At 47.1% G+C, this 27,541-nt stretch overlaps 1 protein-coding gene across 4 annotated transcripts in view; it reads left to right on the top strand.

The window, feature by feature from the left end:
* The window catches only part of MAVS (mitochondrial antiviral signaling protein), a 156,040-nt gene that overhangs the window by 83,145 nt on the left and 45,354 nt on the right, over positions 1-27,541 (top strand). For all 4 annotated transcript variants that reach the window (XM_086964284.1, XM_086964285.1, XM_086964283.1 and 1 more), the window contains exon 4: positions 3,350-3,756. In XM_086964284.1, coding sequence (XP_086820410.1) covers positions 3,350-3,756 — 407 coding nt within the window. The remainder of the gene's footprint in view (positions 1-3,349; positions 3,757-27,541) is intronic.

Below are 27,541 nucleotides of genomic sequence, written 5' to 3'. Positions count from 1 at the left end.
CTTCTCGTCTATGGTTCTGCCACTCACCGTGGAGCGATGTCTAGGCAGGAGTACAGAGGGCCACTCGCCGTGTATCACTGCAGCAGTGGGCTATAGCTCCTGTTCGTGTGTCCCTCGCATCACTCAATATGGTGGTTGGCCGCTATTGGGAGCAAGCAACCCATGCAGCTCTTCACTCCTGTACTTGGGATGGGTACTTCCAGGACTCCACCGCGTTACAACTCAGGGCAGGGCACGCCTACATCCATCCATCCAGTACAGCCCACTGATTACCAATAGGAGCCCGATGACCACACAATCGGCTCACTGTACATTGCAATCCTTGTTGTCGTTGCCAGGTTGGTACTGCACGGATCCACTGTGCACCTCCAGCTTTAACAATAATCGCCGTCTCAAGGCCAGCCTTGAAGCGTAACTCACTGCCTCGTCCCAGGGGTAACAACTAAGCTATTGTGCCCCTTCCAGCACCACCCAACACCACAATGCTTCAAAGGGGGCAGCGTTGTCTCGCCCTCCTCACCTCCGCAGTCGCCACTGCTTCGCGTGTCTCCACAGTGCTCCAGGCCTTCACAGCGTCGCTGCAGGAATGTGGCCCACACCGTCCGCGGCTCGACAGCAGTTGTGCTCCAGTTGCCAAGCCTCTGCCACATACGTCAGCCACACATCGGGAGGCACAGGATCTATCAAGGCACGGCCCGGGTCCCTCGCACCAACCGACATCCACACGGGGTCTGCGTCCGGGCTCCACCTTACTTCTGCACCTTGCTGGCTGTTTCTCCGCCTCCACTGTTGTCCCGGGGCACAATATTTATATGACCATGCAACGGAGCTCTTTACAGATGCGATGCTGCTACTGATGTAGCACACCGCCGTGTCTAAGTGCAGAATTTTGGTCGGATTATGTAGACGGCCGATAGAGCTGCACTAATGCGCAGCCATCTTGCTGTGTGCCTTCTAGCACCCACAAGGTTATACTCCTTAAACTCTAGATTCTAGGAAGGAAACACTTTGGCCAATAACTTAAGCAGTAAGTTAAGCAGGCAGCAGAGGACAGCAGGCTCGGTGTCTCAGTGTCTTCTTCATGCAGGAAGCAATTCACTAACTATCAGCCCCTTCAATAACTTTACTCACCCATGACCAGATTCCAACAATGAGATGTGACAACTTACTCAACAGGCTTTCTTTTAGGCAGTAGCCCTATTTATATCCATATTTTGAGATCACACCCCAGGATGCCCCCTGGTTGGAGGCAGAATTCAGCTGATGATGTCAGTAAAGAGGTAGGTTCTGGGTTTGTGAGACCTACATGGCAGCCTATCCTCTTGATCTCATGGCTCATGAATCCCCAGAAGCATTAGAGCATTTCCCACCTTATTTATATCACCACTTTCAGGATGGCTTTTTAACATATTAACATTATCCTCTTGATCTCATGGCTCATGAATCCCCAGAAGCATTAGAGCATTTCCCACCTTATTTATATCACCACTTTCAGGATGGCTTTTTAACATAGAATCTTTCTTATGATATGTACTAGGGATTTTCCCATATCAAGACATGTCCTGGGTGCATTTTTTGACACTCTCTTCTGCCTGAGCACCAGTGTTTCCTGGGATTTGCTATCCCGAATGAATAATTTTAATTCAGTATGGTTCTTTGTCCTGAAGTCTTTTCCATGGTTCTTCACCAAAGGTTTGGCTTCCTTGGCAGGGAGCTGTACATAGACGGCATTTGCTTGAAGCCTTATCTGGGCGCGTAGTTCACATGTGCAATTTCTCAACAGTTGCAACAACAAGCGCAGGATGCGGTATGCTTCAGAATCACATGTGGGTACTGAATCATTGGAATTCTACCTTGTGTCACCACAATATTTGATGTTTATCAGTGCATCTTAGGAGGATTTAGCCAGCGTTACTTCCCTCCTCTTCAGGCAAAGAAGTTCAAGTCCCAACTCCTCTTTATTTCTGCATCTCTAGCAAGATCATGGTTTCAGTTCCAGGAAAATAAGCTGATTGGTTTGGACTCTGAGGAAGTAACTAGGCATCTGACAAACCACTTAGATCCTGCTACCACCATTGAAAATCCATCTATGCTTAGTGGGACACTCGGGACCTATCTATGTTTACCTGTTTGATTGGAATCTAACCTTGCCCACACTCCATGTTTGGGTGTTTGCCATTCAGGCTGGGAATGGTGGAATTCTATACCTTTTGTTTCCAACTAAGCTTACACCAGTTCTTTTCTAGGATTGGAGCGAGGTTCCCTCCTGGAATTTCCGCTGCTCTTCTTTATAGACCCACAGAGTCCCATTTGAACGTCTGGAAATGGTTCCTTTCACTTAAATTAGCAGGGTGCCTTAACATTGCACCTTCTACTAGTCTCAAGTGGTCAAAACCTTTGCTTGGAGCTCTATATTTGTTTACTTACCAGCTGTTAATATTGAGTTTGGAACAGTGGTAATGAAGTTACATTATCTAGTCTGCAGCTCTGTTTTGAACGTTGTTAGGACATAGTGCTTTTGTGTCACGTGAATAGGGCCCGGCTATATATGACATGGCTATTATTTTTAGTTTGTGGTATAAAACGGCTTTCAATTATTTCCTCCCAAAGGACAGAATTTCTTTCACCTCAATGTACATAGTAAGATTTATGTGGTGAGAAAGAGACAAAAAAAAGTATAAGGGCCAAACCACTTGCATGTACTACCTGCTCATAACAGGTGATAAATAAAAGCATTCTATTCCCAGAGAAATAAATATAGATTTGGACCCAGTAATTCCAGGTTTGCATGGTTATTCTCCATGCTAGGCATTTAAACTGTAATTGCACAGTGTAGATATGGCGTTACTGTCCAGAATCATAATTTCGGGACCTGGTATCTCTGCACTTAAATTCCAGGGAGCTCATAACCAGCCTCATAGACTAAAAATTAGAGTATTGAAAGCGGGTTCATTAAGATACACTTCCGAGTTCAGTTGTCAAAATGTACAAAACTTACATTTTCAATGTTAAAATGACACTGAGTCTGGCCGGACACTCAGTCTGATTTGTGAATTTAACAGCTTAAAGGGTGATAGGCTTCCAGCCTTGCCTAGGAGTATGTTAAGCATGAATGGATATGCTACATGAGCCCAGCTTGTCATTATTTCTCTTGATTTATATACAGAACAGCGTGCATCTGCTTAGAACATTTTGAAGCATGGTACAGGTAATAAAACATTGCCTAGGACAACATTTGATTCAAATACTCAGCCTCTGAAGACAAAAAGAGAAAGAGCAGATTGATTAAGAATAGATAGGCTGTTCTGGCAAGCTCTCTTAATGTGGTCAATCTCTGTTTCTCTTCTAGGGTCTCGAAGCACCAACAACTCCAATCAGTTCAGCAACGTAGGGGCTGCATCTCCTCAGCCTTCTTCTTTGCCCAATTCCATCAACACCCCACCCAGTTATAGTTCCCTTGCTCCTACCTTCGCACCTATACATAAAATCCAGCAACCCTCTGCTTCCCCCCTAAACACCTCTTCAGCAACTTCGCTTCCATCACAGCAAATGCCAGAGCGGGCATCTTCAATGCCAGAGCCTCCACCCTCGTATTATTCACTACCAGACAGGAACTCAACTACTGCAGCAAATCCACCTGGATACTTATCTCAACCACCTACAGATGATACTCTCACAGAGTTTAAGGCTCCAATCCCTGAAACTCAGCCAGAAAGACGGCCATCAAGTACCAGCTCGACCCAGGCAAACGACAATGTAAGTTTCACCAACCAGTAACACCTATAACCAGTGTTATGACATAGGCAGAACTGAACCCTACAAGTTCAATAACCCACCAGCACAGTAATTATGATCAAGATTCAGCACAAGGGCCAGAGGAAGAGCATAGGAATTTCCTTATGAGAAACTATTTAGGAAGCAAACCACAGGTGTAGAGTCAGTCTAGGCTGTGACTGTTATTATGTAAATTAATGGTGCAATCAAGTCTTTTTCCAGTTACTGTTGAAAAAGTAAGAACATCCAGTGCATGTATTTTGGGTGTCTAGCGTTGAGAGTGGAATGTATTTAGATTGTCCCCCCCCAGTTATTTGGGTGCAACTTTTGCTTCACTTCCACAAGTTGTCTCAAATTAAACCATTTAGAGATGGGTTCCCAGCTTTCACTACATAGATGATCATTAATATTTCATTATACCCCAGGGGTGGATCTAATCTCGGGTGCTCCATGATATAGTGCACATTATCAAATCAGTCACCACATTGTCAGCAAACGCAACTGTAATTCCACCGGCGGCACCAGCAGTGGAGACAGGTCGAGCTGTCAGTCTGGATCCCCGCCGAGCGGTGACTTGTTGACACAGGGTTCCACAGAATAGAGACCGGCGAATTGCTGATACATGATAGAGGTTTTTGGCCTGCATGGCCTATGTTACTCCACCCCTATAGACATAATGTTGACCGGCTGTGGAACTGTCTTCTATCAGACCTGGGTTTAACTTCACGTTGTTACCTTTAGCGGGGAGGTCATTCTCATTCCTTATGATGGGGTAGCGTTGGTTTTTCCTATTTACTGCCATTTGATCTGTTTCCGCCATATGACAGGGGGTCAATGCTTGGGGTGACGTTCTACAATGAATTACTGCCCCAGGGAGTGGGGTTGGACCATGTTCCTCATAGTTTTAAGGGTGAGCGAAAGGCACGCTGCAAATTTGGGGTGGCAGGCGGTTCTGTGCCCGTCGTGCAGGGAGGCAAGGTGGCGGGGGGGGGGGGGGGGGGGGAATTGTTATGTAATTTGTTTTGACTGTTGTTTTATTGTGATGGAGGTGACACAACATATATTCTACACTCAAGTGCACTCTAGGCCCACAGGCTTGGCGCATTGGACTTTGCTACACACATTTGTGACGTGGACAGGCAGGCTCTCACAACACATGTGCACGCTATGTCCAAACGCAACGTGAATAGAGCCCACCCCATTCTCACCTGGTATGTTAAGCTAAAGAGGGGATTCGTACTTCAATACCTCAGGAGACAGGCTCTAGATAGCATCTTACTACAAAACACTCACCATATTGGTAATACCTGTAAAGCATTGGATCGTTAGGGCTACTGGCTCATGCGGATTTTACGTCTGGTTCCAGGGGGGCGGGCATTCTCATTCGTAAACAGTGCCCATTAATAATAAACAACACTTAGACCAACGACTTAGGCAGATACGCTGCCATATGGAGGCCTGGGAGGGGATGCTACTTAATGTCCTTTCAATTTATATTCCTCCAGCGCTGAAGACATCCATGCTGTCTGACCTGGGTAAATTCCTGTTGGACCTTCCAGCTGGCACATTGGTAGTGGGAGGCGACTTCAACCTTGCAGTTGATGGCAAAATAGACCAGCGTCCCCTTCGACCAGACCCACAGGATACCTCCCCCTGAGGGACTTTCTCCTGACCTTCGACCTTGTGGATCTCAGGGATTGGTGAAGGTACAACGCGTACCGTCAGAACGCGTGCTGTTACAACGCGTCCCTTACAACGCAAGTCGTTACCACGACTTGCGTTGGGGGCGCGGATATCGAATAGTATAATTTACTATTCTAACACCAGTCCCCGTGGACACTAGGGAAGGTGTTGGAATAGTAAATTTACTATTTTTAATCTTCTAGCGCCCTCCAGCGCAAGTCGTGGTAACGACTTGCGTTGTTACGGACGCGTCGTAACAGCACCGCGTTGAAACATCCGCGTTTTTACGGATGTTTCCCGGATCTCTGACGCAATTTTACTTTGCACTCCGGTGCTCATGGCAAACAGTCTAGGATCGACCACCTATTCACGCATATTGATGATCTCGCTTATTTCACTGACATAAGCTTCTAGCGCGAGGTATCTCAGACCACTCCCCTGTTCTTGCCCAGCTAGCTATACCACAGGGACACCGCCACCTCACCCTATCTATAACCCCATGGAGCTTGAAGATCCCCCTAGGTTTAAAGTGCTCTGATCAAGGGTGTAGAGCATTACTTTGCTGAGAACACGTACTCAGTTCAGTCGAATTGCACGGTATGGGGCATCACTTGGGCAGTAATAAAAAGTCAGGCCCTCTTACTATTGGCAGGGCATAAGAAGGAACAGATGGCCTTATTAGAAGTGCTAGAGCAGGAAATCCGGGAATTAGAAGACAAGGTGGCAATGCACGCTGACGCACAGCTCACCCACACTCTGAGTATTAAACGTCTGGATTACCGTCAGCTTGCGGCACAGTCTGCCATGACGAAACGTAAACCAACTCTCCACAGACTATATGAATTGGGCGATGCCAATGGTAAGATGTTGGCATGGTTAGAGAGGCGATAGACTGCTCAGAGATGGGTGCCCCTTATTGAGACGGACACTGGTGAATCAGTGACAGACCTGCAACACATTGCTGAGGCCTTTGCCTCCTCCTTCGTCTCTATATACTCCTCCACCACTCACACCACCCTGCAGGACTCGCAGAACCTCGTAGCCACTATTCCGGTATTTGTACTTACGCCAGACAATCGTGATGCCCTAGAGGGATATCTCACTGAGGACGAACTCGCGACGGCCATAGGCGGCATTAGGTCAGGAAAGGCCATGGGCCCCACAGGGCTTCCAATAGAGCTTTTTATGCTTGTGTCCTCCAAGATAAAGCCTGCTCTGCATGCTATGTATTTGGAGAGTTATTATGCTGGGTCTCTACCCCCAGAATTGATGCTGGCCTCCATAGCTGTCATACAGATGCCGGGCAAAGCGGTGATGAGATGTGACTCCAATCGGCCTATCTCGTTGTTGACAGCCGAGGTTAAAATCTTTGCCAAGGCGTTAGCCAGTCGCCTATTACCAGTTATAAACCAGCTTCTCCACCTCGATCAGTTGGGCTTCATGCCCAGCCGCAATATGGCTCTTAACCTCTGACGACTCTACGGGGTGATGGGGAGAACTAACACTATCCTGGAAGATGCTGCATTGCTATAACTAGATGCAAAAATGGCATTTGATACAATTGAATGGCCCTATTTATTCGGCCTCCTCGGTCGACTGGGGTTTGGCCCTCGCTTTATACAACCGGTCAAACTATTGCATTCAGGCCCTACTGCGCAGTTGGTAGTTAACAAGCACACCTTCTGCAACTTCTGACATGAGAGGGGTACCAGGCAGGGATGCCCCCATCACCCCTTATATTTACCCGAGTGTTGGAGCCACTAGCGACCTGGGTCAGTGGTGACCCCATGATCAGGGCACTGAAATGGAAAGACCAGCATGAGGATAGAACATCCCTCTATGCTGACCACATCCTGCTATATGTGACAGCTCCCTTGGCCTCGATCCACAGAATTCTGCACATCTTTGCAATTTTTTGCGCCCACTCCGGCTACTCCATTAATTGGACAAAGTCTGTTTTGTCCATTTTACGGGCCCTGTACCATGACTGCCAAAAGACATCTGAATAACGGTCGCCATGGAGGGTTTTCCCTATCTTGGTATTTATATCACTCCACACCGGCCCACTTTTATGATGCCAACATTCAACCTCCATTGGCCAGATTCCGGAAAGATGTTCTTCATTGGCAGGTTTTACCTCTTACCTTGTTGGGTAGAGCGACACTCTATAAGATGCTGACTCTCCCGCGTTTCTGGTACGTCCTACAAAATACTCCCCATAGGGTCCCCGATGCCTATTTTATCAGCGTGGAGTGCGAGGTTAGAACTCTTATATGGGACGGGAAATGCCCCCTCATAGCAGCACACAAATTGACCAGAGGGTGCTACGATGGGGGGGGGATTGCGTTAGTAGACCTGAAACAATACTACTGGGCATCCCAACTTGCGGTGGTCAATCAATGGGTTTTTGCCCCACGGTCTGAGCCTGAGCCGGCCTACTGTACGGACAGATGGGTAATGGCTAGGGGTGGATATCAACGTGCACTATATTCTAGTCTCAAAAGACAGCATCTAACCGGCCCCACTGCACACACAGTGGCACTTTGGCACTGTGCAACAAGGAAACTGGGTTGGCACAAGAAAGTAACATTGCTCACACCCCTGTGGGAATCCGAAAAGCTCGGTACATTGAGCTGATGCCCGAGCTTTGATAAGTGGGACCTAATTGGTATTTTCTCGGTGGGTGACCTGTGGAAACGAAATGGTATGGTCTCCTTTGCTGATCTTCAAAAAGAAAACCAGTTTGCTCAGTCAGAGACATTCGGTTATCTCCAAATACGTCATGCAATCACCACCGTTGTCGCTAGCGGGGAGACATTATCTGAAGCCTCCCCGCTGGAGGAAAGGCTTCTGACGGACCCCCTAACTCGTAAAGCGATGTCACTCACCTACTGCAAACTAATAAACAGTAAGCCCGACCCCCAGATACATCTTTGACAGCTGTGGGAAACAGACCTGGGATATTTAGAGGACGATGACTGGCAAGAAGCCATTTCCTCCACTCGGGAGGTTGCCATCCCAATGCGCTTATGACTTATTCAGCTGAAAATTCTACACAGAACATATTTATCAGCTCACATACTGGTCAAGATGGGTTATCGCTCGGATCCTCGTTGTCACAGAGGATGCATAGCCGAGGGTACCTTCTTTCATATAATCTGGGAGTGCCCAAAGCTTCAACCTTATTGGGTGAAAATCGTTTCAACACTGCCGAGGGTGCATAAGAAGGCTATCATTCACTCCTGGGACTGTGTTTACTAAACATTTGGGAAGCCACAGATCTGACTCATACAGAGTGCACGTAGGCGTCCCTGGGATTTGTCGTGGCTAAATAGAACATAGCTCAGGGGTGGGGATCCGGAGATTTACCTAAATATTCAAAGTGGGCTGAGGATATGGACCATGCCATGATTGCAGAGAAGGACGTGTTTAAGCATTTAGGTTGTCACTCGAAATTGGATCATAAGTGGGCGACCTGGAATATCTGCCGTGGGGATATATGTATCCTTCCTTCAACTGAATTGTGGGAAAATGTTTTGGATGGAGATTCTCTTATTGCCTCATGTCATATTACAATGTGCTCTCTTTGTAAACTTGCTCATGTATCATTCGTTCTCCATGATATTGCTATGTGGCTTTTTGATCTATCAGTACACCGTCACAACTGTTTAATAAAAGATTTAATAAAAAAATAAATAATCAGTCACCGCATTGGAATGCAATAACCTCAACATGACCATTACATCAACCCGTAAGTTACCTCAACGTGCTGTGACGTAGACCTTGCAGACTTATTTTTCCATGTCCAGGTCAAACAGGTAGGGTGGTAGAGCCATGTCAAAGTCGTGCCAATTTGGGCTGATGGTGATGCAGTTGCAATGGTTTTAACGAAGTAGGTGGGCGCCCTTAATAGTGTACTGAAGTATATATATTGGTTGTGCCATTATTATACAGTACATCTAAAGGTTGTCGACCACCCTATTATAGATAAAACTGCTAACACTGCTTTCATTGTGTCGGAGAGTATGATCATGTGGACTTATTGCCACAATTTTACAAAAAATATGATATATGCATGAGTCTCTCAGCTCAGAGTCTTTTAAAAAAAAAATATCTTTTTTTATTGGTTAATTTTTAACTATACCCAATTTTGCATTGCAAACCAAATTCATTATGAGGCAATCAGTACACATGAGCAAATCATATACAGTACATTCATAGGTTACTGTTGACATCATCCACATCTGATAGCTTACTTGTGTAATATAAGTCACCACTATGGAGTCTGTGTAAGTGTAGAATCCCCCTCCCCTTTTTGTTTCTATTCCATAATCAATAGTTGGGGTTCATTGGTTTTCTCCCCCTATTTCTAGTCCATAGTGTCTTAACCATGGGCCCCAGATCTTGGAGAATTTCTTTGGACATCCTCTCGCCTTGTAGGTCACCATTTCTGCCCCCATGTACAGGTACGTCCCAATTCTCCATTCCGTCACTGTTGAGGAGTTCGGGGCACCCCAGTATTTAGCTATATCTCTTTTATCTACCACCAACCCAAGAATGCAAAGCATAAGAGTGTGTCTGGGTATGTCGACCTCTGAGAGTATGCATAGCAGGGCATATTTGGCATCGTTTGGGAGCGACATCCCCACTACCTTGCTAAGCTCCTCTAATATTTTCCCCTAATACGATTGTATGTGCGGTCATTCCCATAGTGTATGTATATATGTTCCCAGTGCTACGCCGCAGGAAGAGTGGCAACCCCTGAATGCCCTTTCTATTTCGTGGAGGCGGGACCTATCGAAGTAGACCCTATGTAGGATTTTTTCAGTTTTATTAGTCGTAGTCTTCATTTATTTGCTACCTCTCTTGGATGCATGAGGGTGGCGTCCCAGTCCACATCATTTAGTTCTCCTAGTATGTTTTCCCATTGAGTTCTAAGATCTTTAAAGCTAGCAGGGATGTTATTTATTAGGATCTTATAGGTCCAGAAGACTGCTTTCTCCTGTATTCCCCCATGAGGAGCGTTCCCTCAAGTGGGGCATACTCAAGTATAGTAGCTGTGTCCACCATCTCCGCCCTCCATGTTGTAATTGTAAGTATTTATACCTTTGGATGACGGCAAGCTGGTATTCCCTTTGCAAGGAGCTGAAAGTAATCAAGGACCCTTCCTGCAGGAGGTTCCCCATATAGGGCAGACGTGTGCCTCTCCATATTGGGTTTTCCCTTGTGAGTTTCTTGTCCCATCACATTGGTCTCTCTGCCCCCTCCCACGTTTCTATCATTTTCCGGGTTGCCTGTAGTGGCTTCCTAGTGCACGCACCCCGGTAGAGGTAATGGAGGTAAATATGATTCAAATTGGCCTCTTTCTAATGCGTATGTTGCGTGGTCGCCGGGAAGGTGCCCCCATTCATTGATTTCTACCAGATGTGCCGCACGATAATAGGATCATATGTCTGGGAAAGCGATTCCGACGTTATATTGGTTACGTTGCAGTGTTTGGTGTGCCAGCCAAGGGTGCCCCCGTCCCACAGTAATGTGTGTACCTCAGTGTCAATTGCCCTAAAGACTGCCTCCGGTATCCTATAGTGTATGTTTTGGAAGATATATAATAGTTGTGGGAGTGTGATCATTTTGTAAATTGCAGCTCTACCTAATAGTGTCAGGGGCATACCTTCTTCATCGTTCTACGTCGATATGAAATTCTGCTATTACTCTTAAAATATTATGAAGCAGACTTAGGGCCAGATGTAGGAAGGCAAATACCGGTCGGTAACGTCCGATTTCGGCCGTTACCGACCGGTATTTGGAGTTTGGGATGTAGGGACATGTTAAAATACAGATTCGGTAATTTTACCGAATCGGTAATTTTACCGATTCGGTAAAATACCGATACGGTAAAATTACCGAATCTGTATTTTGACATGTAGGTAGCACTGTAATCAGTGCTACAGGGGTTTAATAATTCGTTATTTACCACCAACTAGAAGTTGGTGGTAAATAATGAAAACCCTTTAAAAAGCATTTATTTTGCTTTTAAAACAGTGCCATGTTGCAGACATACATGCCCTAAGGGCATGTATGTCTGCAACATATGCACCCATGCACAATTGAGGGGTGCAACAGGGTGTCAAAGTGACACCCTGCCATACCGATTCGATAATTGCCATTCATTCCTATGGGCCTTCAGGCCCATAGGAATGAATGGCAATTACCGAATCGGTAAATACCGATTCGGTAATTACCGAATCATGCCGAATTTGTAATTAAATCGGTAAAATTACCTACATCCCGATTGCCAGTTCTTAAATACCGAATCGGTATGATTCTGTATTTAAGAATCAGTAATCTGGGATAACCTACATCGGGCCCTCAGATAGGTATTAGTGGTTATTTAGAGGCCTAGATATTTGAATTCCTCTTTCTCAACGGGAAGTTGTTGTGGGAGTTCTCTTGTGTCTATGGGTCCCCTGTTTGGTGTAGACTGGACTTGCCTCAATTAATGTTATATCCTGCGTGTCGTCCGTATTCTTCAAATAGATGTAGAAGTGTTGGGAGAGTCGTTATGCCATTGGTTATATATATAAGGATATCATCTGCGTGTAATGAGATCCGTTCATCTCGACTCGTCTCTCCATCTGCTGCAAACACTGTGATGTCTGGATGGGCCCTGACCAGGCACGTCAGCGTTTCCAGTATGAGTGCAAATATCAGTGGGGACAGTGGTCAGCCCTGCCTAGTCCCCCTTTCCACTGGGAACTCAGCCAACACAGCTCCATTAACCCGCACCCTTGCCCACGGTGAGGAGTATTGCAGGTCGATCCATGTCAGAAATACGGGGCCAAATCCAAACTTCTTCAGCGTCTGTTTCATGAAGGGCCAATGTATGGTATCAAATGCCTTCTCTGCATCAAGGGCTAGGAGTACTTGTGGGTTGGTTCTGTCTTTGACCCTGTAAAGCCAGTTAGATATTAGGCGAAGATTAAACCTTGTCGATCTTTTGGGCATGAAGCCTGACTGGTTTGCATGGATAAGGGAAGTGATGACTGGTATTAGTCTCATCGCTAGAATTCTGGCCTAGACTTTAGTTTCTATATTTAACAGTGAGATCGGTTGGTATGATCCACACTCTGTCGTGGGCTTCCCGACTTTGTGAATGACTACCACTGTGGCTGTGTGAAGATCAGGGGGGAGTGTGCCCTCTGTTTGAGCTTCCTGGTATATCCTCAGTCGGTACGGACTTAGCAGGCCAGAGTTCGCTTTGTAGAAGTCCACTGGTATTCGGTTGGGTCCCGGGGCCTTCCCTACTGCCTGTCTAGCTTTTGCCATTGTGACTTCATCTAGTGTTAACTCTGTTTTGAGTGCATCTCTATCCTCTAGTGACAGGGTGGGGAGGTCAACGGCGCAGAGGTAGCTTTGAATCTGTGAGTCGTTTGCCAGATCCCTGGTCTTGCAAAGGTCTGCGTAGTAATTCGCACAGACATTGGCTATCTCCTGCGCTGTGGTTAGCGTGTTGTGTCCCTTTTTAATGGCGGACACCCATCTTGTTTCCTGCATAAGCACGCCAGGAGTCTCCCGGTTCTATCGCCGGTTTCATACAGGCGATGTTGCATGGCCAAGAGGCCTCCCAAAGGACCACTACTGAGGAAACTGAACCCTTGTTTTCATGAAAGTATAGTTTAGAGTCTACCCTAATTTCTCTGGTGATTTATGTATCCCTCAGATCCCAGATGTTAAGCCTCCAATCAGTCTGTTGTCTATGGCTTGTTCTTCTGTTTTGAGCCATAGTGGTGAGTGATCTGATAAGCCCCCTGCCAGGTATTCCACCTTCTCTATCATCCCTATTTCCCCCGCCGGGGCCAGGAGGTAGTCTAGCCGGGAGAAGACCCAGTGCACACCGTAGAAATATCAATCAATCAATCAATCAATCAGGAGTTTGTTAAAGCGCAACTACTCACACGTAAGGGTCTCAAGGCGCTAGGGGTGGGGGTGCAGGTTTCATTCCATCAAGGAGGGGGTCTGTCGAAGAGCCAGGTTTTGAGGTTTCTTGCGAAGATGGGCAGCGATGTTGTCTGTCTGAGGTGGAGCGGAAGGGCGTTCCATGCTTTGGCTGAGAGGAAGGAGAAGGAGCGGCCTCCCGATCTGGTCTTTCTAGTGCGGGGGACCACGGCGTAGGAGAGCTGGGCTGATCGTAGGGTCCTTTGGGGTGTGTGGAATTTGAGCCGGCTGTTCAGGTATGCTGGTCCGGTGCCGTGGAGGGCCTTGTGTGCGTGGGTGAGCATCTTAAAGGTGATTCTCGCCTCGACGGGGAGCCAGTGGAGTGTGCGCAGGTGCTGGGAGATGTGGCAGTATTTTGGCAGGTTGAGGACCAGTCTTGCGGCGGCGTTCTGAATGTTCTGTAGCTTGCGGATGAGGTTTTTGTTTATTCCGGCGTAGAGTGCGTTGCCGTAGTCGAGTCTGCTGGTGACAGGGCGTGATGTGACTGTCTTTCGGTGTTCGAGGGGGATCCATTTGAAGGTCTTACGAAGGAGGCGGAGGGTGTGGAAGCAGGAAGATGAGACAGAGTTGATCTGGCAGTCCATTTTGAGCTCGGAGTCCAGGATGATGCCCAGGTTGCGTGCGTGGTCTGTGGGGGTTGGCGGGTTTCCGAGGGCGGTGGGCCACCAGGTGTCGCTCCAGGCGTCGGGGTATGGGCCCATGATGAGTACTTCTGTTTTGTTGGTGTTTAGTTGTAGGCAGCTGTTTTTCATCCATTTGGCGACGGCTTCCATGCCTTCTCGAAAGTTGCGTCTGGCGGTGTTGGGCTCGTTGGATAGGGAGAGGAAGAGCTGGGTGTCGTTATGAGTAATCTGAGTAAGCATGTTGGATAGGGTGGTGTCTGCCCCAGAGATCCATCGGGCCTAGTGTCTGTAGGAATCTGGTCAGTGGTGTGTTCCCCTGCTGCCATATTGTCGTGCTTGTGCGGTCCATGTAGGGGTCTGCTACATCATTAAAGTCTCCACCCACTATGTGTATGAAGGAGTTAGTTTCCAATAGGATTTCTGCTACTTTATCTAGGGTTTGCTGCTGCAGTCGTGGAGGGGCATAGATGCTGATCAGCGTAAACTCCCTTCGCCCCATGTCCCTTGCACCACAGCCGTGCCGTTTGGATACACCCAGGTTTTATGTACATGAAAGGCCGGTGTCTTTATGATGAGGATGGTAACCCACCTTGAGCCAGAGGAAAACCCTGCATCGGCAAGGATTGTGTAGGTACTTCTCCCAAGAAAGCCGCAGGTGGTACCATAGACCTGTGTCTCTTGGAGGAGGACTATATCTGGTTTCAGTCTTTTAAGATAGTAACCAACCCCCTTTTGATTGTGTGGCCGAGGCCGATGACGTTCCACGTCATTATGGTATATCCTATCTCAGCCCGTGTATTTGGTGGCATTTTTGTCATAGACCCTATGTGTAGGGAGTCTGGATTGTGGAATAATCTCAAAGTGTGTATGTTCTATGCCTTTGTGTTCCCTGATAGCCCATAAACTACCACCCCTCCATTCTTATGTTGCATTTTCCCCCTTCCCATCCCACTCCCACTCTCTCCTACTGCTGACGCACTTCACTTGAACTGTCAACATGACACCGTCTCATATGTTAAGCTTAAAAGGTCTGTATCTCTCCGCCCTTTACCCCTTAATAAATGCCCAACAACCTAGTGTGAGGTGTCTGAAAACAAAAAATCTGGACCCTCGCTAGGTGTAGTATAAGAGTCTCAAAGGGCACTAAGTGCTGTCTTACTGTCCTGTTGGTCTCCAACGAGCCATTGTGTCTTATCCTTCCTTGCTCTTTTCTTAGATTTCTTGTGGGGGTTTCTCACAAGTTGCAGTTTCAGAGTAGGGTGCTACCTGTCTGGTTATCTTTTGTAGAAATGTATGGTCACTATCCGTTCCTGGTGAGTGTTCCTGTTCCTTTGGGATTTATCTTCTTAGGCTTTGCCTGTGGGTGACCTTCATCAATGTCCAAGGTGTGGGTTCTTTCCTCGGAGTTCCTATGCCTTCTCAGGGGAGTATCTCGGTGCAGTCTGCTTATCTTCTTGGAGCTGCGCTTAGTTTTCAGTCTTCGTGGATGAGGCCGGTCACTGGGCTGTTGATTCATACAGGGGTCCCCATAGGTTCATGTCTTTATTGTGTGAGAGGGCGTTCCTCTATCTAGTTCCATGCCTCCTCTGGTGACTGGAAGAAGAGTAATTGGCTCTGGAAGATTACCTTTAGTTTCGCAGGAACAAAAAGCATGTATTGGATGTGGAGGTTTCATAGTTTTCCTTTGACAGAGTCGAATGTTCTCTGCTTCTGGTCTTCCCTAGAGTAGTTTGGAAACACCATTATCTTGGAGTTAGCGAGGCGGATCTCTCCAATGCACCGCATCTCATGGAGTATCAAGTCCCAGTCTTGGTAATTGAGGAAGTGGGCAATCAGTGGCCATGTGGGTGCCCCAGCTGGCTGTTTCAAACAGGGCATCCTGTGGGCCCGTTCAATCACGAAGCATTGCAAAAACTGTGCTTTCGAGAGAAAGTCTTTTAGCCACCTATATGAAAAGGCTCCTAGGTCAGAGCCCTCAGTTCCCTCAGGGAAATCTATAAAGCGTAAGTTATACCTGCATGCACGATTTTCAGCGTCGTCCACTTTCCAAATGATCTCTCTAATTGTGGCTTTAAAAGTTGTTGACTCCTTATGTAAGGTTGTGTTACATCTTTGCCCGCTGATATGCGTTGTTCTGCTTGGGTTACTTTTTTCGAATATGTTTGGTAGGACCTGTCGCAGTAAGGTGACATCCGAGCGGATTCATCTATTTTACCTTCCAGTACTTCTCTGGAGGACTGTATTGGCTGTAAGAGAGCTGCATTGTCTGGCATGGGTATTGTTTCACTCGCCGCTCCCACGAGGAGGGCCACGACTTTGTGTATTTGTCCATTTTCCCCTGTTTCTGTGTCTTAGGCTCATTTTCCCTGGCCATTGGGGGTTAGTATCTTGAGGTGTAGCGTCCTATTAGTTATGCCTCTGGGTGACGTCAGGTCAGGACCCCATCTCTGATCTGCGCCAATAGTCCCGTTGCTGTTTCGGTTGATAGCCAGGTGAAGCCTGATGCTCAGTTTTGGGCCTGTAGGGTGCTGTGTACCAGGGCTTCCCCTATAACTGGTTTTTACCTTAGGGGGCGTCTTGGTCTCTATCTCTCAGTTTATCTTAGACCTCCGTTCAGAACTTCCCCTATCCCTTCTTCTGTTGTGTGTGTATGGTTCTGAGATCTCCTGGTCTCTTCCAATGCTTATCACGTGTCCTGTTTTGGAGTCTTTTGCTAGTCAACAACCTCCCTGTCATCTCTGCGACATTCTTCTCATGTCTGGATTGCCTTAGCGCCAAGGCGGCATCTACTGGCACCTCCATCCGCACGTTTCAGGGCCCAGTCTCCTATCTGCTGCCTGTCCTGATGTGGCAGCACTGCATTTATGGCACTCTGAGGTCTGGTTGTAGAGCGTGCCCAAATTGGGGTTTTGGACCTGCGACCCAGGATATATTAGTGTTTCTTAGCACTTCAGGCCCTTGCTCACAGGCATTTTCTCTGGCCTCTGCAGCTTCTCCACTTCCCTTCCCCTGGATTTATCTGGGGCTCTCTAGTTGTCAACTGGCAATATTCAGGCCTCCCCAGGTTGGTGGTGTCAAGGATTTTGGGCCTTTTCCTTAAAAGATTGTGTAGGTCCAGGTTACCTCTCTTGGTTGTCTGCCCCCGCTGCCACCCTCTCTATTCACTGTCTGGGGGTCTCGTCAGACTCCCCCTTCCTTCCACAAGCTGGCTGGAACTCTGGTGTTGCAGGGGCGGTCAGGGAGCAGCAAACTTCCACTGAGGAAGCACACCCAGCCGGTCCTCGCTTGCTTCGTCACTGCTGTGCCCTCCTCTCTGTTGGCCCAACTCGGTTCGTGAGCTTCCTCTCGGCCAGGCGTCCCAGCACCTGCTGGTATGCGCTGTCACACTTGCCTCCAGACATGCAAGCCGCCACCGGTGGAGGCCACCTGGGGCGACACCCATGCACTCTGTCTCTACAGTGCTCCGGTCCAGGCTGCACAGCCCCTCTCACCTGCGCTAGTCCGTGGTCCTGGCCCACCGCCTCGCCGCTACGAAGATTGGATGGTTCTGAGGGGAGCTGGGCCGCCCGTCTAGGATGGGGTATTCAATCTCCGTCCTCTCCCAGTGTCTCCGCTGAGGCAGCACCAATACTGGCTTCCTGGCTTACTTCTCTAGCCCCTGCGGGATCTGGTGCGGGTCACCGCCATTTTGGCTTACAGCCACTGCTTCGTTCGTCATTGCAGTAGGTTCAGGATCGGCTGGCATGTCTCCATTTCAGCCAGCTATGTGTCTTGTGAGTCATTGTAGTATTGCGCCCTTAAATTATGAGCTGATGGCGCTGGGAAGGCAGGACTGTAAACAGAATTGTTAGCGGGCCTTCAGAGCTCCTGACAAACACATCTATTCGGCCATGTTGCTGGCAATGCCACCAGCTCTGAGTCTTTTGACCATTTGTCTAAATATTAGGGTTTTTCTGTGTCCTTTTCACTACATTGGTATCTCTTCAATACAGAAATATCTATTGTGGCCAGTCTGATTATTTTTTTTAACCTAATCTCCAACACCTACTGTTTTCATACATGCCTTATGGCTTCTACTATATTATGAATGACACATATTTACTTTTGTACCATATAATGTTCAATGGACAGCATTAAGTTTGGGGTATCTTCTTTTAAATGCCTTATCAATTGAAACACTGAACTATGATAATACAGTGTTCGAGGCATATGAGCTGTAGATCACATGCTGTGCATTGCTCGCAATCTGGTGTTAGGTCCGGATGTTTGCACTTGTTTTTCTTCGAAGAAGTCTTTGTAGGCACGAGGTAGGTGACCCCTCCTTTCGATGATAGTGCACATGAGCATCGACTCAATTGTTAGATTGTTTTTTTCCGCCATCGTGTTCGGACGTCTATCCCTGCGCTCCGGTTAGATACCGTTCTTTCGGTTTCCCTTTGTCCACAAGATACTCAACCTCGACAGGTATTGTTTGGATTGCATTTTTCCTTCTATCAAGTTTCGCCTTTACTTGCAAAAAACAAACTTTCGATCGGAAAACTCGTGGAAGGCCGTCAGTCCTACCAGTGTTGGGCCGACCTGCAGTCGATGGAACAAACTCCTTTTAAACTCAACCTTCGGTGTCACGCAAAATACCAGCGCACCGACTCGCACGAAGTGTGTAAACTGTGTTTGTCCCCCGGAACACAGGGAACAGGACTGCAACATGTGCCAGGCTTTCCGCTCCAAGAAGACACTTCCCAACCGGCTCGATGTCACGACATGCAGAGCCAGCACAGCTCCATTTCGGACATCTTCGGACAACAATTGGACTAAGAGGCCGGCGAGGCCATGGGAACCGAGAAGGAGCAGGAGCAGGAGCAGGAGCTGATCGCCATCCCAGAGCTTGACTCCGACCAAGAGGACGACATCTCACATGGACAACGTACCGTAAGTACAACTCCCTTCTCGTCCAAAGACCCAACTCCACAAACGAAGGCGGCTCCAGTCGAACCCACGCCCTCTGGCTCCAGTCAGCACCAAGATCATGCTTCCGATGCCCCACCTTCTGGCTCGGCACTGAAAGCTACCAAAAAGCCTTCTGGCTCCGAAAAGACTTCCTTCAAATCAAGTTCGGAGCCAAGAACTTCAGGGTCGAAACACAAGTCCGGCGCCGACCCCACCCATTCGGCACTGAAACACACTTCGGATCCGAAAACATCAACAGCCAAGACTTCGGCACCGAAACTTTCGGAGTCGAAACAGTCAGATCTGCTGAAATGACCAAAAAGACTCGGTTTTGATGCTCCGATCGACAAACCGGATCCATAACAAAAAGTGCTGTATATTTATCCTCAAACTGGACATATTACCACTAAAGTGACTTTAAAAAGAAGGACTGATACAGAGGAAGAATACCACATTCATTTAAAGAAGAGAACAGTTGGAACTAACCCTTCCCCTCCTCCTCTTCCTCGTCCTCTTCCTTCACCTCCTTCACCTCAGTTTCATCCTTTTTCACCTGAACATTCACCACTGCATACACCTGACAACCAGGATGATGGGGATGATAATCAACCAATGCAAGACCCATGGGATGATTACAATACCAATTCGCCCACATACATTGATCCTGATTTATATCCTAACAATCCCCCTCCACCAGATAACAGTGTAGGCTACATTGAGTTACTAGGTAGAGCTGCCAACTAACAAGGTGTGCAGCTACATAAGAAAATCCTTAGGAGAGGATTTCCTCTTTTAAACCCGCAGTACCACGCAGAGGTCATCACATACACTACCTATGCTCAAAGGGATGATCAGGCATGTAGATGACATTTTTAATGACCCAGTCAGAGCTCCTATTCTTACCCCTAGAGTAGACAAAAAATACAAGCCAGCACCAACGGACCCAGTATATATTAAAGGTCAGTTGCCACTAGACTCCGTGGTTGTGTGCAATGCAAGAAAAAGGGCCAACTCCCAGACAACAGGAGATGCTCCATCCCCGGATAAGGAATCCAAACTTATTGATGCTTCTAGGAAAAGGGTAGCTCTCAGGCGGCCAATTTCGGCATGTTCTCAACATTCAGGCATTGCTAGCACGATATGACTGTGCACACTGGGACGAGATGGAGCAATTAATACAGTATTTGACCCAGGAACATAGATCTAAGGCACAGGACCTGGTGTGTGAAGGGCAACTTATTTCCAATAACGCTATAAAATGTTCCCTAGATGCTGCAGACACTGCTGCTAGAGCGATAAACACCAGTGTCCTCTTGAGAAGGCATGCTTGGCTTCGCTTATCAGGGTTCAAACCAGAGGTGCAAACCTCCATTTTAAACCCTCCTTTTGATAAGGAGCATCTATTTTGCCCAAAGGAAGATTCTTTACTTGAGAAAATGAAGAAGGACACTGAAGTGGCCAAATCCATGGAAGTCCTTGAGTCCGCACAAAGCCGTGTTTCCTTTCGGCCCTCCTTTTACTGCAGATGCTCAAAAAATACCTCCTCGGAGACCACCACCGATAAGGGCAATACCCAACCCTCTCCATCCAGGGGTTACTTCAGAGGGGGTTACAGAGGTAACAACTGCAAGGACTGGGGCAGGGGTTCAACCACACGCACCACCCCCTCAAAAAAAACCAGTGACTTGCCTCCACTTCCCCCCGACCACCTAGCACCTGTCGGGGGGGAAACTGTCAGATTTACTACCAATCTGGCAGTCAATAACAACAGACAATTGGGTACTACAAATTATCTGTTCTGGATACTGCCTGGAGTTCATCAACACTCCTCAAAAAATTGCACCAAAGTCAGAAAACAAGCCTGCGCACACGTCTTAAATATGTAGTAGAGTGAGTACTCTGTCTCTCAAAATCCGACAAAACATATATAGTACAAGTATAAACTTTTTAAGAAGCAATAAACAGTTCAGAAGTTGTTATGTGTTCTTCTTTTTCTTGGAAGGTTGTCCAGCCAAAGTCACATAAACTTTCACCAGATCAGCTACACCTCCTCAAGCAAGAGGTTCAGTATCTACTTCTAAAAGGAGCTGCTATATAACCTGTACCACCGCAACATCACGGGTCAAGTGTATACTCTTTTTACTTCCTAATGCCCCAAAAAGATGGTTCTCTCAGACCAATATTAGATCTCAGAGAACCTAATCTTTACATTCAGTCAGATAATTTCCACATGGTAACACTTCAACAAGTACTTCCTCTGCTGAAGAAAGGCGACTTTCTGTCTACTCTAGATTTAAAAGACGCCAATTTCCATATTCCAATCTACCCTGCTCATCGCAAATTCCTCAGGTTTGTGGTAGCGGGTCAACACTTCCAGTTCAAGTTCTCCCATTTGGAGTCATCACAACCCCCAAAGTCTTCACAAAGTATCGGGCGGAAGTACCTGCTCACCTAAGAAGACAAAGCATCCGTGTCTTCCTATACTTGGATGACTGGCTCATCAAAGGAAGCAGGTACCAGCAATGCCATCAGCACACTTTCAAAACGATTCAGTTACTACATCAACTAGGGTTCACAATCAATGGGACAAAATCACATCTCCAACCAGCCAATACTCAGGACTCCCTTGGAACCAAGATGGATCCTCAAAAGGCTCTTGCTTTCCCCAGTGCAGCGAGAATTCGAAATATTCAGGCTTTAGTTCTCCAGGGTCAACTCGATCTTTTGATTCCAGCTCAGGTTTATATGCAACTGCTGGGAATGATGGCATCTTGCATCATAATCGTCCCACATGCCAGGCTGCACATACGTCCACATCATTAAGGATAGTGAGTGAATTATGGGCATTAACCATACAAGAACCATATTTCCAACTACACAAAGACAAAGTGGTTTTCTTCGTACTAATCCTAAATTTGTACCTAAGGTCGTATCAGTATTTCACATAAATCAGTCGGTAGAATTACCCGTATTCTTTCCTCAACCTGATTCAGTTGCAGAAAGAGCTCTACACACCTTTGTTGTTAGAAGAGCACTCTTGGACTACACTGAAAGGACAAAATCTTTTCATAAAACTGAACAACTCTTTGTTGCTTTTGCGCCACCAGACAAAGGCAATCCTATCTCAAAATCAGGTATTGCAAGGTGGATTGCTAAGTGCATTCAAACCTGCTATGCGAAAGCAAAGAGAACTCTAACTGTACCCTTTTCACTCGTAAGCTAGGGGCCACTATGGCTTTTTTAGGAAACATCGTTGACATTTGCAAAGCTGCAACATGGTTTACACTGCACACATTCACTAAACATTATTGTGTAGATGTGTCAGCAAGCCGATAAGCCAATGTGGGTCAAGCAGTACTTAAGACACTATTTCAGACAGTTCCAACAACTACAGGTTAGCCACCGCTTTGGGAGGATACTGCTATATAATATATATAGAGCAAAACACACAAGATGATGGACGGAATGTTGCACAATGGCAAAACATTCACCCCAGCCACAGATCTGGGTTTAATCCATCGTTATTTTGCTCACCAAGCCACCCTAGTTCAGACATGGCCATATGCAAATCAGTCTTGACCCTGTGCCTCATGGGAACAGTCCAGATAGAACTGCCAAGCCATGTCTTCCCTGGACTGGAATGAAGCATCCTAGGACCATTTTATGGCTATCACCCTTCATCAGCCAGGATAGCTTTACTCCAGTGGCTTACTAAGCATGGGTCCCACGTCTGGGCATACCCTTCCCACACAGGGTGAACAGCAAAACACACAAGATGATGGACGGAATGTTGCACAATGGCAAAACATTCACCCCCTGTCACAGATCTGGGTTCAATCCATCGTTATTTTGCTCACCAAGCCACCCCAGTTCAGACATGGCCATATGCAAATCAGTTTTGACCCTGTGCCTCATGGGAACAGTCCAGACCGAACTGACAAGCCATGTCTTCCCTGGACCCGTATCAAGCATCCTAGGACCGGTTTCCGGTTATCAACCTTCATCAGCCAGGATAGCTTGACTCCAGTGGCTTAGTGAGCACGGGACCCACGACTGGGCATACCCTTCCCACATAGGGTGAACAGCAAAACACACAAGATGATGGACGGAGTATTGCACAATTGGAAAACATTCACCCCCAGTCACAGATCTGGGTTTAATCCATCGTTATTTTGCTCAACAAGCCACCCCAGTTCAGACATGGCCATATGCAAATCAGTCTTGACCCTGTGCCTCATGGGAACAGTCCAGACCGAAGTTCCAAGCCATGTCTTCCCTGGACCGGAATCAAGCACCCTAGGACCGGTTTCTGGCTATCAGCCTTCATCAGCCAGGATAGCTTGACTCCAGTGGCTTAGTGAGCACGGTACCCACGTCTGGCATACCATTCCCACATAGGGTGAACAGCAAAACACACAAGATGATGGACGGAATGTTGCACATTTGCAAAACATTCACCCCCAGTCACAGATCTGGGTTTAATCCATCGTTATTTTGCTCACCAAGCCACCCCAGTTCAGACATGGCCATATGCAAGTCAGTCTTGACCCTGTGCCTCATTGGAACAGTACAGACCGAATTGCCAAGCCATTTCTTCCCTGGACCGGAATCAAGAATCATCCTAGGACCGGTTTCTGGCTATCAGCCGTCATCAGAGGAGCAGAAAGTCCTCCTGTGCACCCAACATTTTGTTGATGGGTACTGACTCTGACTAACCAGGCATAGAGACAGCGCTATGCTAAACGACACTTAGATAACAATAACACCTACATACACTGGGAACACTATGCGTTGGGGTAACCCTGTGATTAGCATGACCTCCTCTGTATTTGCCATGAGTAAATGCCTGGGTCATTGCATGAGTACATGAGTAGTGACTGGATAATTACAGTGCTACAAAGAGAGTGCATGGTGATTTTATAAGAGCTTAGGTTTTGGCGCAGTGATTGGATAAGCACATAGGATTGGCTGGGTGATTGGAGGACTACATAGGTAGTACCAGGGAGATTACTGAACTGCATAGGTAGTCCTTAAGGTATTACAGCAGTGCATGTGTTAGTGACTGGGTCATTGCATGAGTATATGGGTACTGAGTGGGTACTTAGAGTACTGCAAGTAGAGTGTGTGGTGAATTTATAAGTGCTTGGGTATTGGAGGAGTGGTTGGATTAGTACATGGTAGTGGGTGGGTGACTGGATGCGTGGACAGGGCATGACAGTGTGATTGTGGGACTGCACGGGTACTACCTGGGGAATTGAAGGAGCGAATGAGAAGTGTGTAGGTGATTAGAGGACTGCATGGGTAGTACACAGGGATTGTAGCAGTGCATGTGTTAGTGTCTTGGAACACCTCTGCCAATTAAACGTAAATTTTGTTCCACGCACACATACAGAACACGCCCTCCCACATATTAATACATTTCCTGTAACAAAGTGACTCTATCCATAACAAAAGTGAACACTGCCTAATAAATAAACATTATTCCACATTATATTAAAGAAAGGCGCAATACGCTGAATTGTTGTTTTCCCAATATAATTTCCAAAGCCTACTGCACCCCCCTCCCAACATGAGTAAAGCCCCGGAACTGTGGGGGCCCCAGCGAACCCCCGCTATTATTTTTTAACAAATATCCCTGGGACCTATTTCCACAGCCTACTGTACCCCCCTCTCAACATAACTGATGCCCTGGGACTGCGGAGGCCCCAGCGAATCCAGCTATTATTTTTATTATATTTTCCACTGACTTCTTCAACCTCGCTTCTACCGATGCACAAAATGGCTGCCAACACGTCCTGGTTTTGAATGTTGACAACCACTTGACAGCCAATTAGCATTCAGCGCGTGATCGGGACAGTGCGCTTATAGTACGCGCAAGATGCGCGTACCCACCGAGTCCATAGATATATATGTACTTTTACATGTAATTTGCTCAGAAAATACTGAACAAATTTACACTATTTCAGCAAAAGGCACGAGTCTGAACCGAGCACTACCTCTTTGCCAAATTTGGTGTAATTCCAATCAGCCGTTCGGGCTGTAGCAGCAATGAACGGTTCCTACGGAAAATTGTATGGGGAAAACACATTTTGGGACCCCCCTTTTTTCTCTGCCCCAGCTTTAAATGCAATATTTTAGACCACAGGATTTGTCCTTCCCAGATAGCTAATTTTTAAACAAGCACAGGAACCCACACTTCGTTTTTATTTTTTTTAACGGAGGATCCATGCACCCAGCGCACATTTATCCGTTTAAAAAAAGATAAATGTTTTGGGGCCCTAGAGCTCCTTGTGGGACCCCCTAAGCATGTCTAGAAGAACAAAATATTTCTATTTCTTACCTGCCCACGTTATACATTTTGAACACTTGTTCCACTAATTTCTAGATCCTCACTTCTACCGAGGCACAACATGGCTGCCATTACTTCCTGGTTTCGAATGTTGACAACCACTTGACAGCCAATCAGCATGCAGCGTGTGATCGGGACTGTGCGCTTACAGTCTGCGCAAGATGCGCGCATCCACCGCGGCCATAGATATATATATACTTTTAATTGTCATTTTTTCAGGAACTACTGAACAAATTTACAACATATAAGCAAAAGGCACGAGTCTGAAACGATGACTACAACTTTGCCAAATTTGGCGTAATTCCGTTCAGCCGTTCGGGCTGTAGCCGCGATGAACTGTACCTATGGAAAATTGCATGGGGAAAACACGTTTTGGGACCCCCTTTTTTCTCAGCCCCCGCTTGACGAATCACCCTAAGACTTTCAGGATAGGAGCGGACCAGAACGCCCCACCAAGTTAAAATATTTCGTGAAGATTCGTCAACCGGTGCCAAAATTATTCCAAATATATATATATTCCGGGTGATGGAAGGCAGAGTCAGCACATGCTGCCGGGACGGAGTAGAAGGAACCCAGTGAGGCCTCTCTCGTCCTGCCTTATCCCCCGATGAAGCAATGGATTTCCGGGTGATGGAAGGCAGAGTCAGCAAATGCTGCCGGGACAGAGTAGAAGGAACCCAGTGAGGCCTCTCTCGTCCTGCCTTATCCCCCGATGAAGCAATACCTCAGTATAACAAAGGTACAATGATGCCTTCTACCTCCTGAAGAATCAGGTTAAAACTCACTTATGCTTTACAATTTCTTTAACTTTTTCATTTTTCACCCCTAATGGTCCTGACGAAAGCCTATTGACCTTTTGGCAACGTAAGGCTGAAACATGTTGACCTTTTTTAATTCACAAATGAAGTGCGCTCGAATTCCTAACCCATTCTAAAGCTGCACGCATAATTTTAACTATTGTCCGAATCCAGAATTATTAAAATTCTCTTTCTGGCTGTCCGGACTTTTTTTAGAATCACCACCCATCTCACCACTGTTCTATGATCACTACTGCCTTAAACCGAAGGTAAAACCTCCTGGTGGAGGGTGCACACACAAGAAACGACCCAATGATTACGCATGCACGTGTAAATTAAAGCGGGGACACATTATATACCGCTATGAGATACTTCCAACATACACGTGTATGAGGGTCAGTTTTGGCTGGAAGGGGGTTGTGTTGGACCCGGCCCGTTGGGCAGGTTCACCCCGTAGACTTTTTGCTTTTTCCTAGCCTGTTTATGGAACCTGGTGTTGGTGATTTTAGGCCTCTGCGCACTTTTTCACTGTGGTACAGTGTAAAGTGCTTGAGCTCTCTGTGAATGAGTGGTGAGTGACCTGCCCTCCCATAGGAATGAATGGGGAATATGTATGCCCATGGTAGTTCCTGATGTGTGGGGAGTGCAGGGGCGAGTTTGGTATGTATGAACTCGTGAGAATGAATGCTGCAAAATGATATATGCGGCATGAGTGTGTCTAGTCTAGAGGTGCCTCTTTTAGAAGTTGACATATTTGTTTAATTTGTGTCTAGCGTGTGATTGGCTGGTGAGCCTGGGTCAGGAGTGCCTGGGCCTGCTTGTGGATTGACTGTCTGGTTTGAGGGTGACAGGGGCTGGAGAGCCCAGGAGGTTGTCTGAGTCAGCCCTTGGATGAAAGGCAGCATCTGCTGCCAGGGAAGTGGGAGGAGATGGCACCTGATAGTGCAGGGCTGTGCCTACCTGACTACAAAGCTGTCTCCACCTCCCGCTGGGCGACTGTCACCTCTGTCCCTGATACTGAAGGGACTTCCCTCTAAACCAGTCTAGCTGGTTCTCACACTGAGACTTCAAAGACTTCAAAGACTTTTCACTGTATAAGAAGGGGCTGTGTCCCCTTCCAAAATGTTCTTGTTTCCAAATTGAATCTGCCAGGGGCATGCTGCTGCTGGGGCTCAGGGGAATCCCTGGGCCCTGCCCATCCCCTGGACCTCTGATGGACTTTCCTGGACTCCTGGGGACCCTGCTGCCTTGCTGGGCTGAGGGGGGGGGACTTTGCTTGCCCCCTGGGACTCTCTAGGACCTTTTTGCAGCATGGCGGAGCTGCATTTCCTGAAGGACCTTGCTGCTGGAGACTTTGCCCTTTGGCTAAGGCT

Source organism: Lissotriton vulgaris, chromosome 3_2 (assembly GCF_964263255.1).
Source record: "Lissotriton vulgaris chromosome 3_2, aLisVul1.2, whole genome shotgun sequence".
Lineage (NCBI taxonomy): Eukaryota > Metazoa > Chordata > Amphibia > Caudata > Salamandridae > Lissotriton > Lissotriton vulgaris.
The sequence above is the reverse complement of the archived record's forward strand: the minus strand, read 5'-3'. Positions and strand labels throughout refer to the sequence as shown.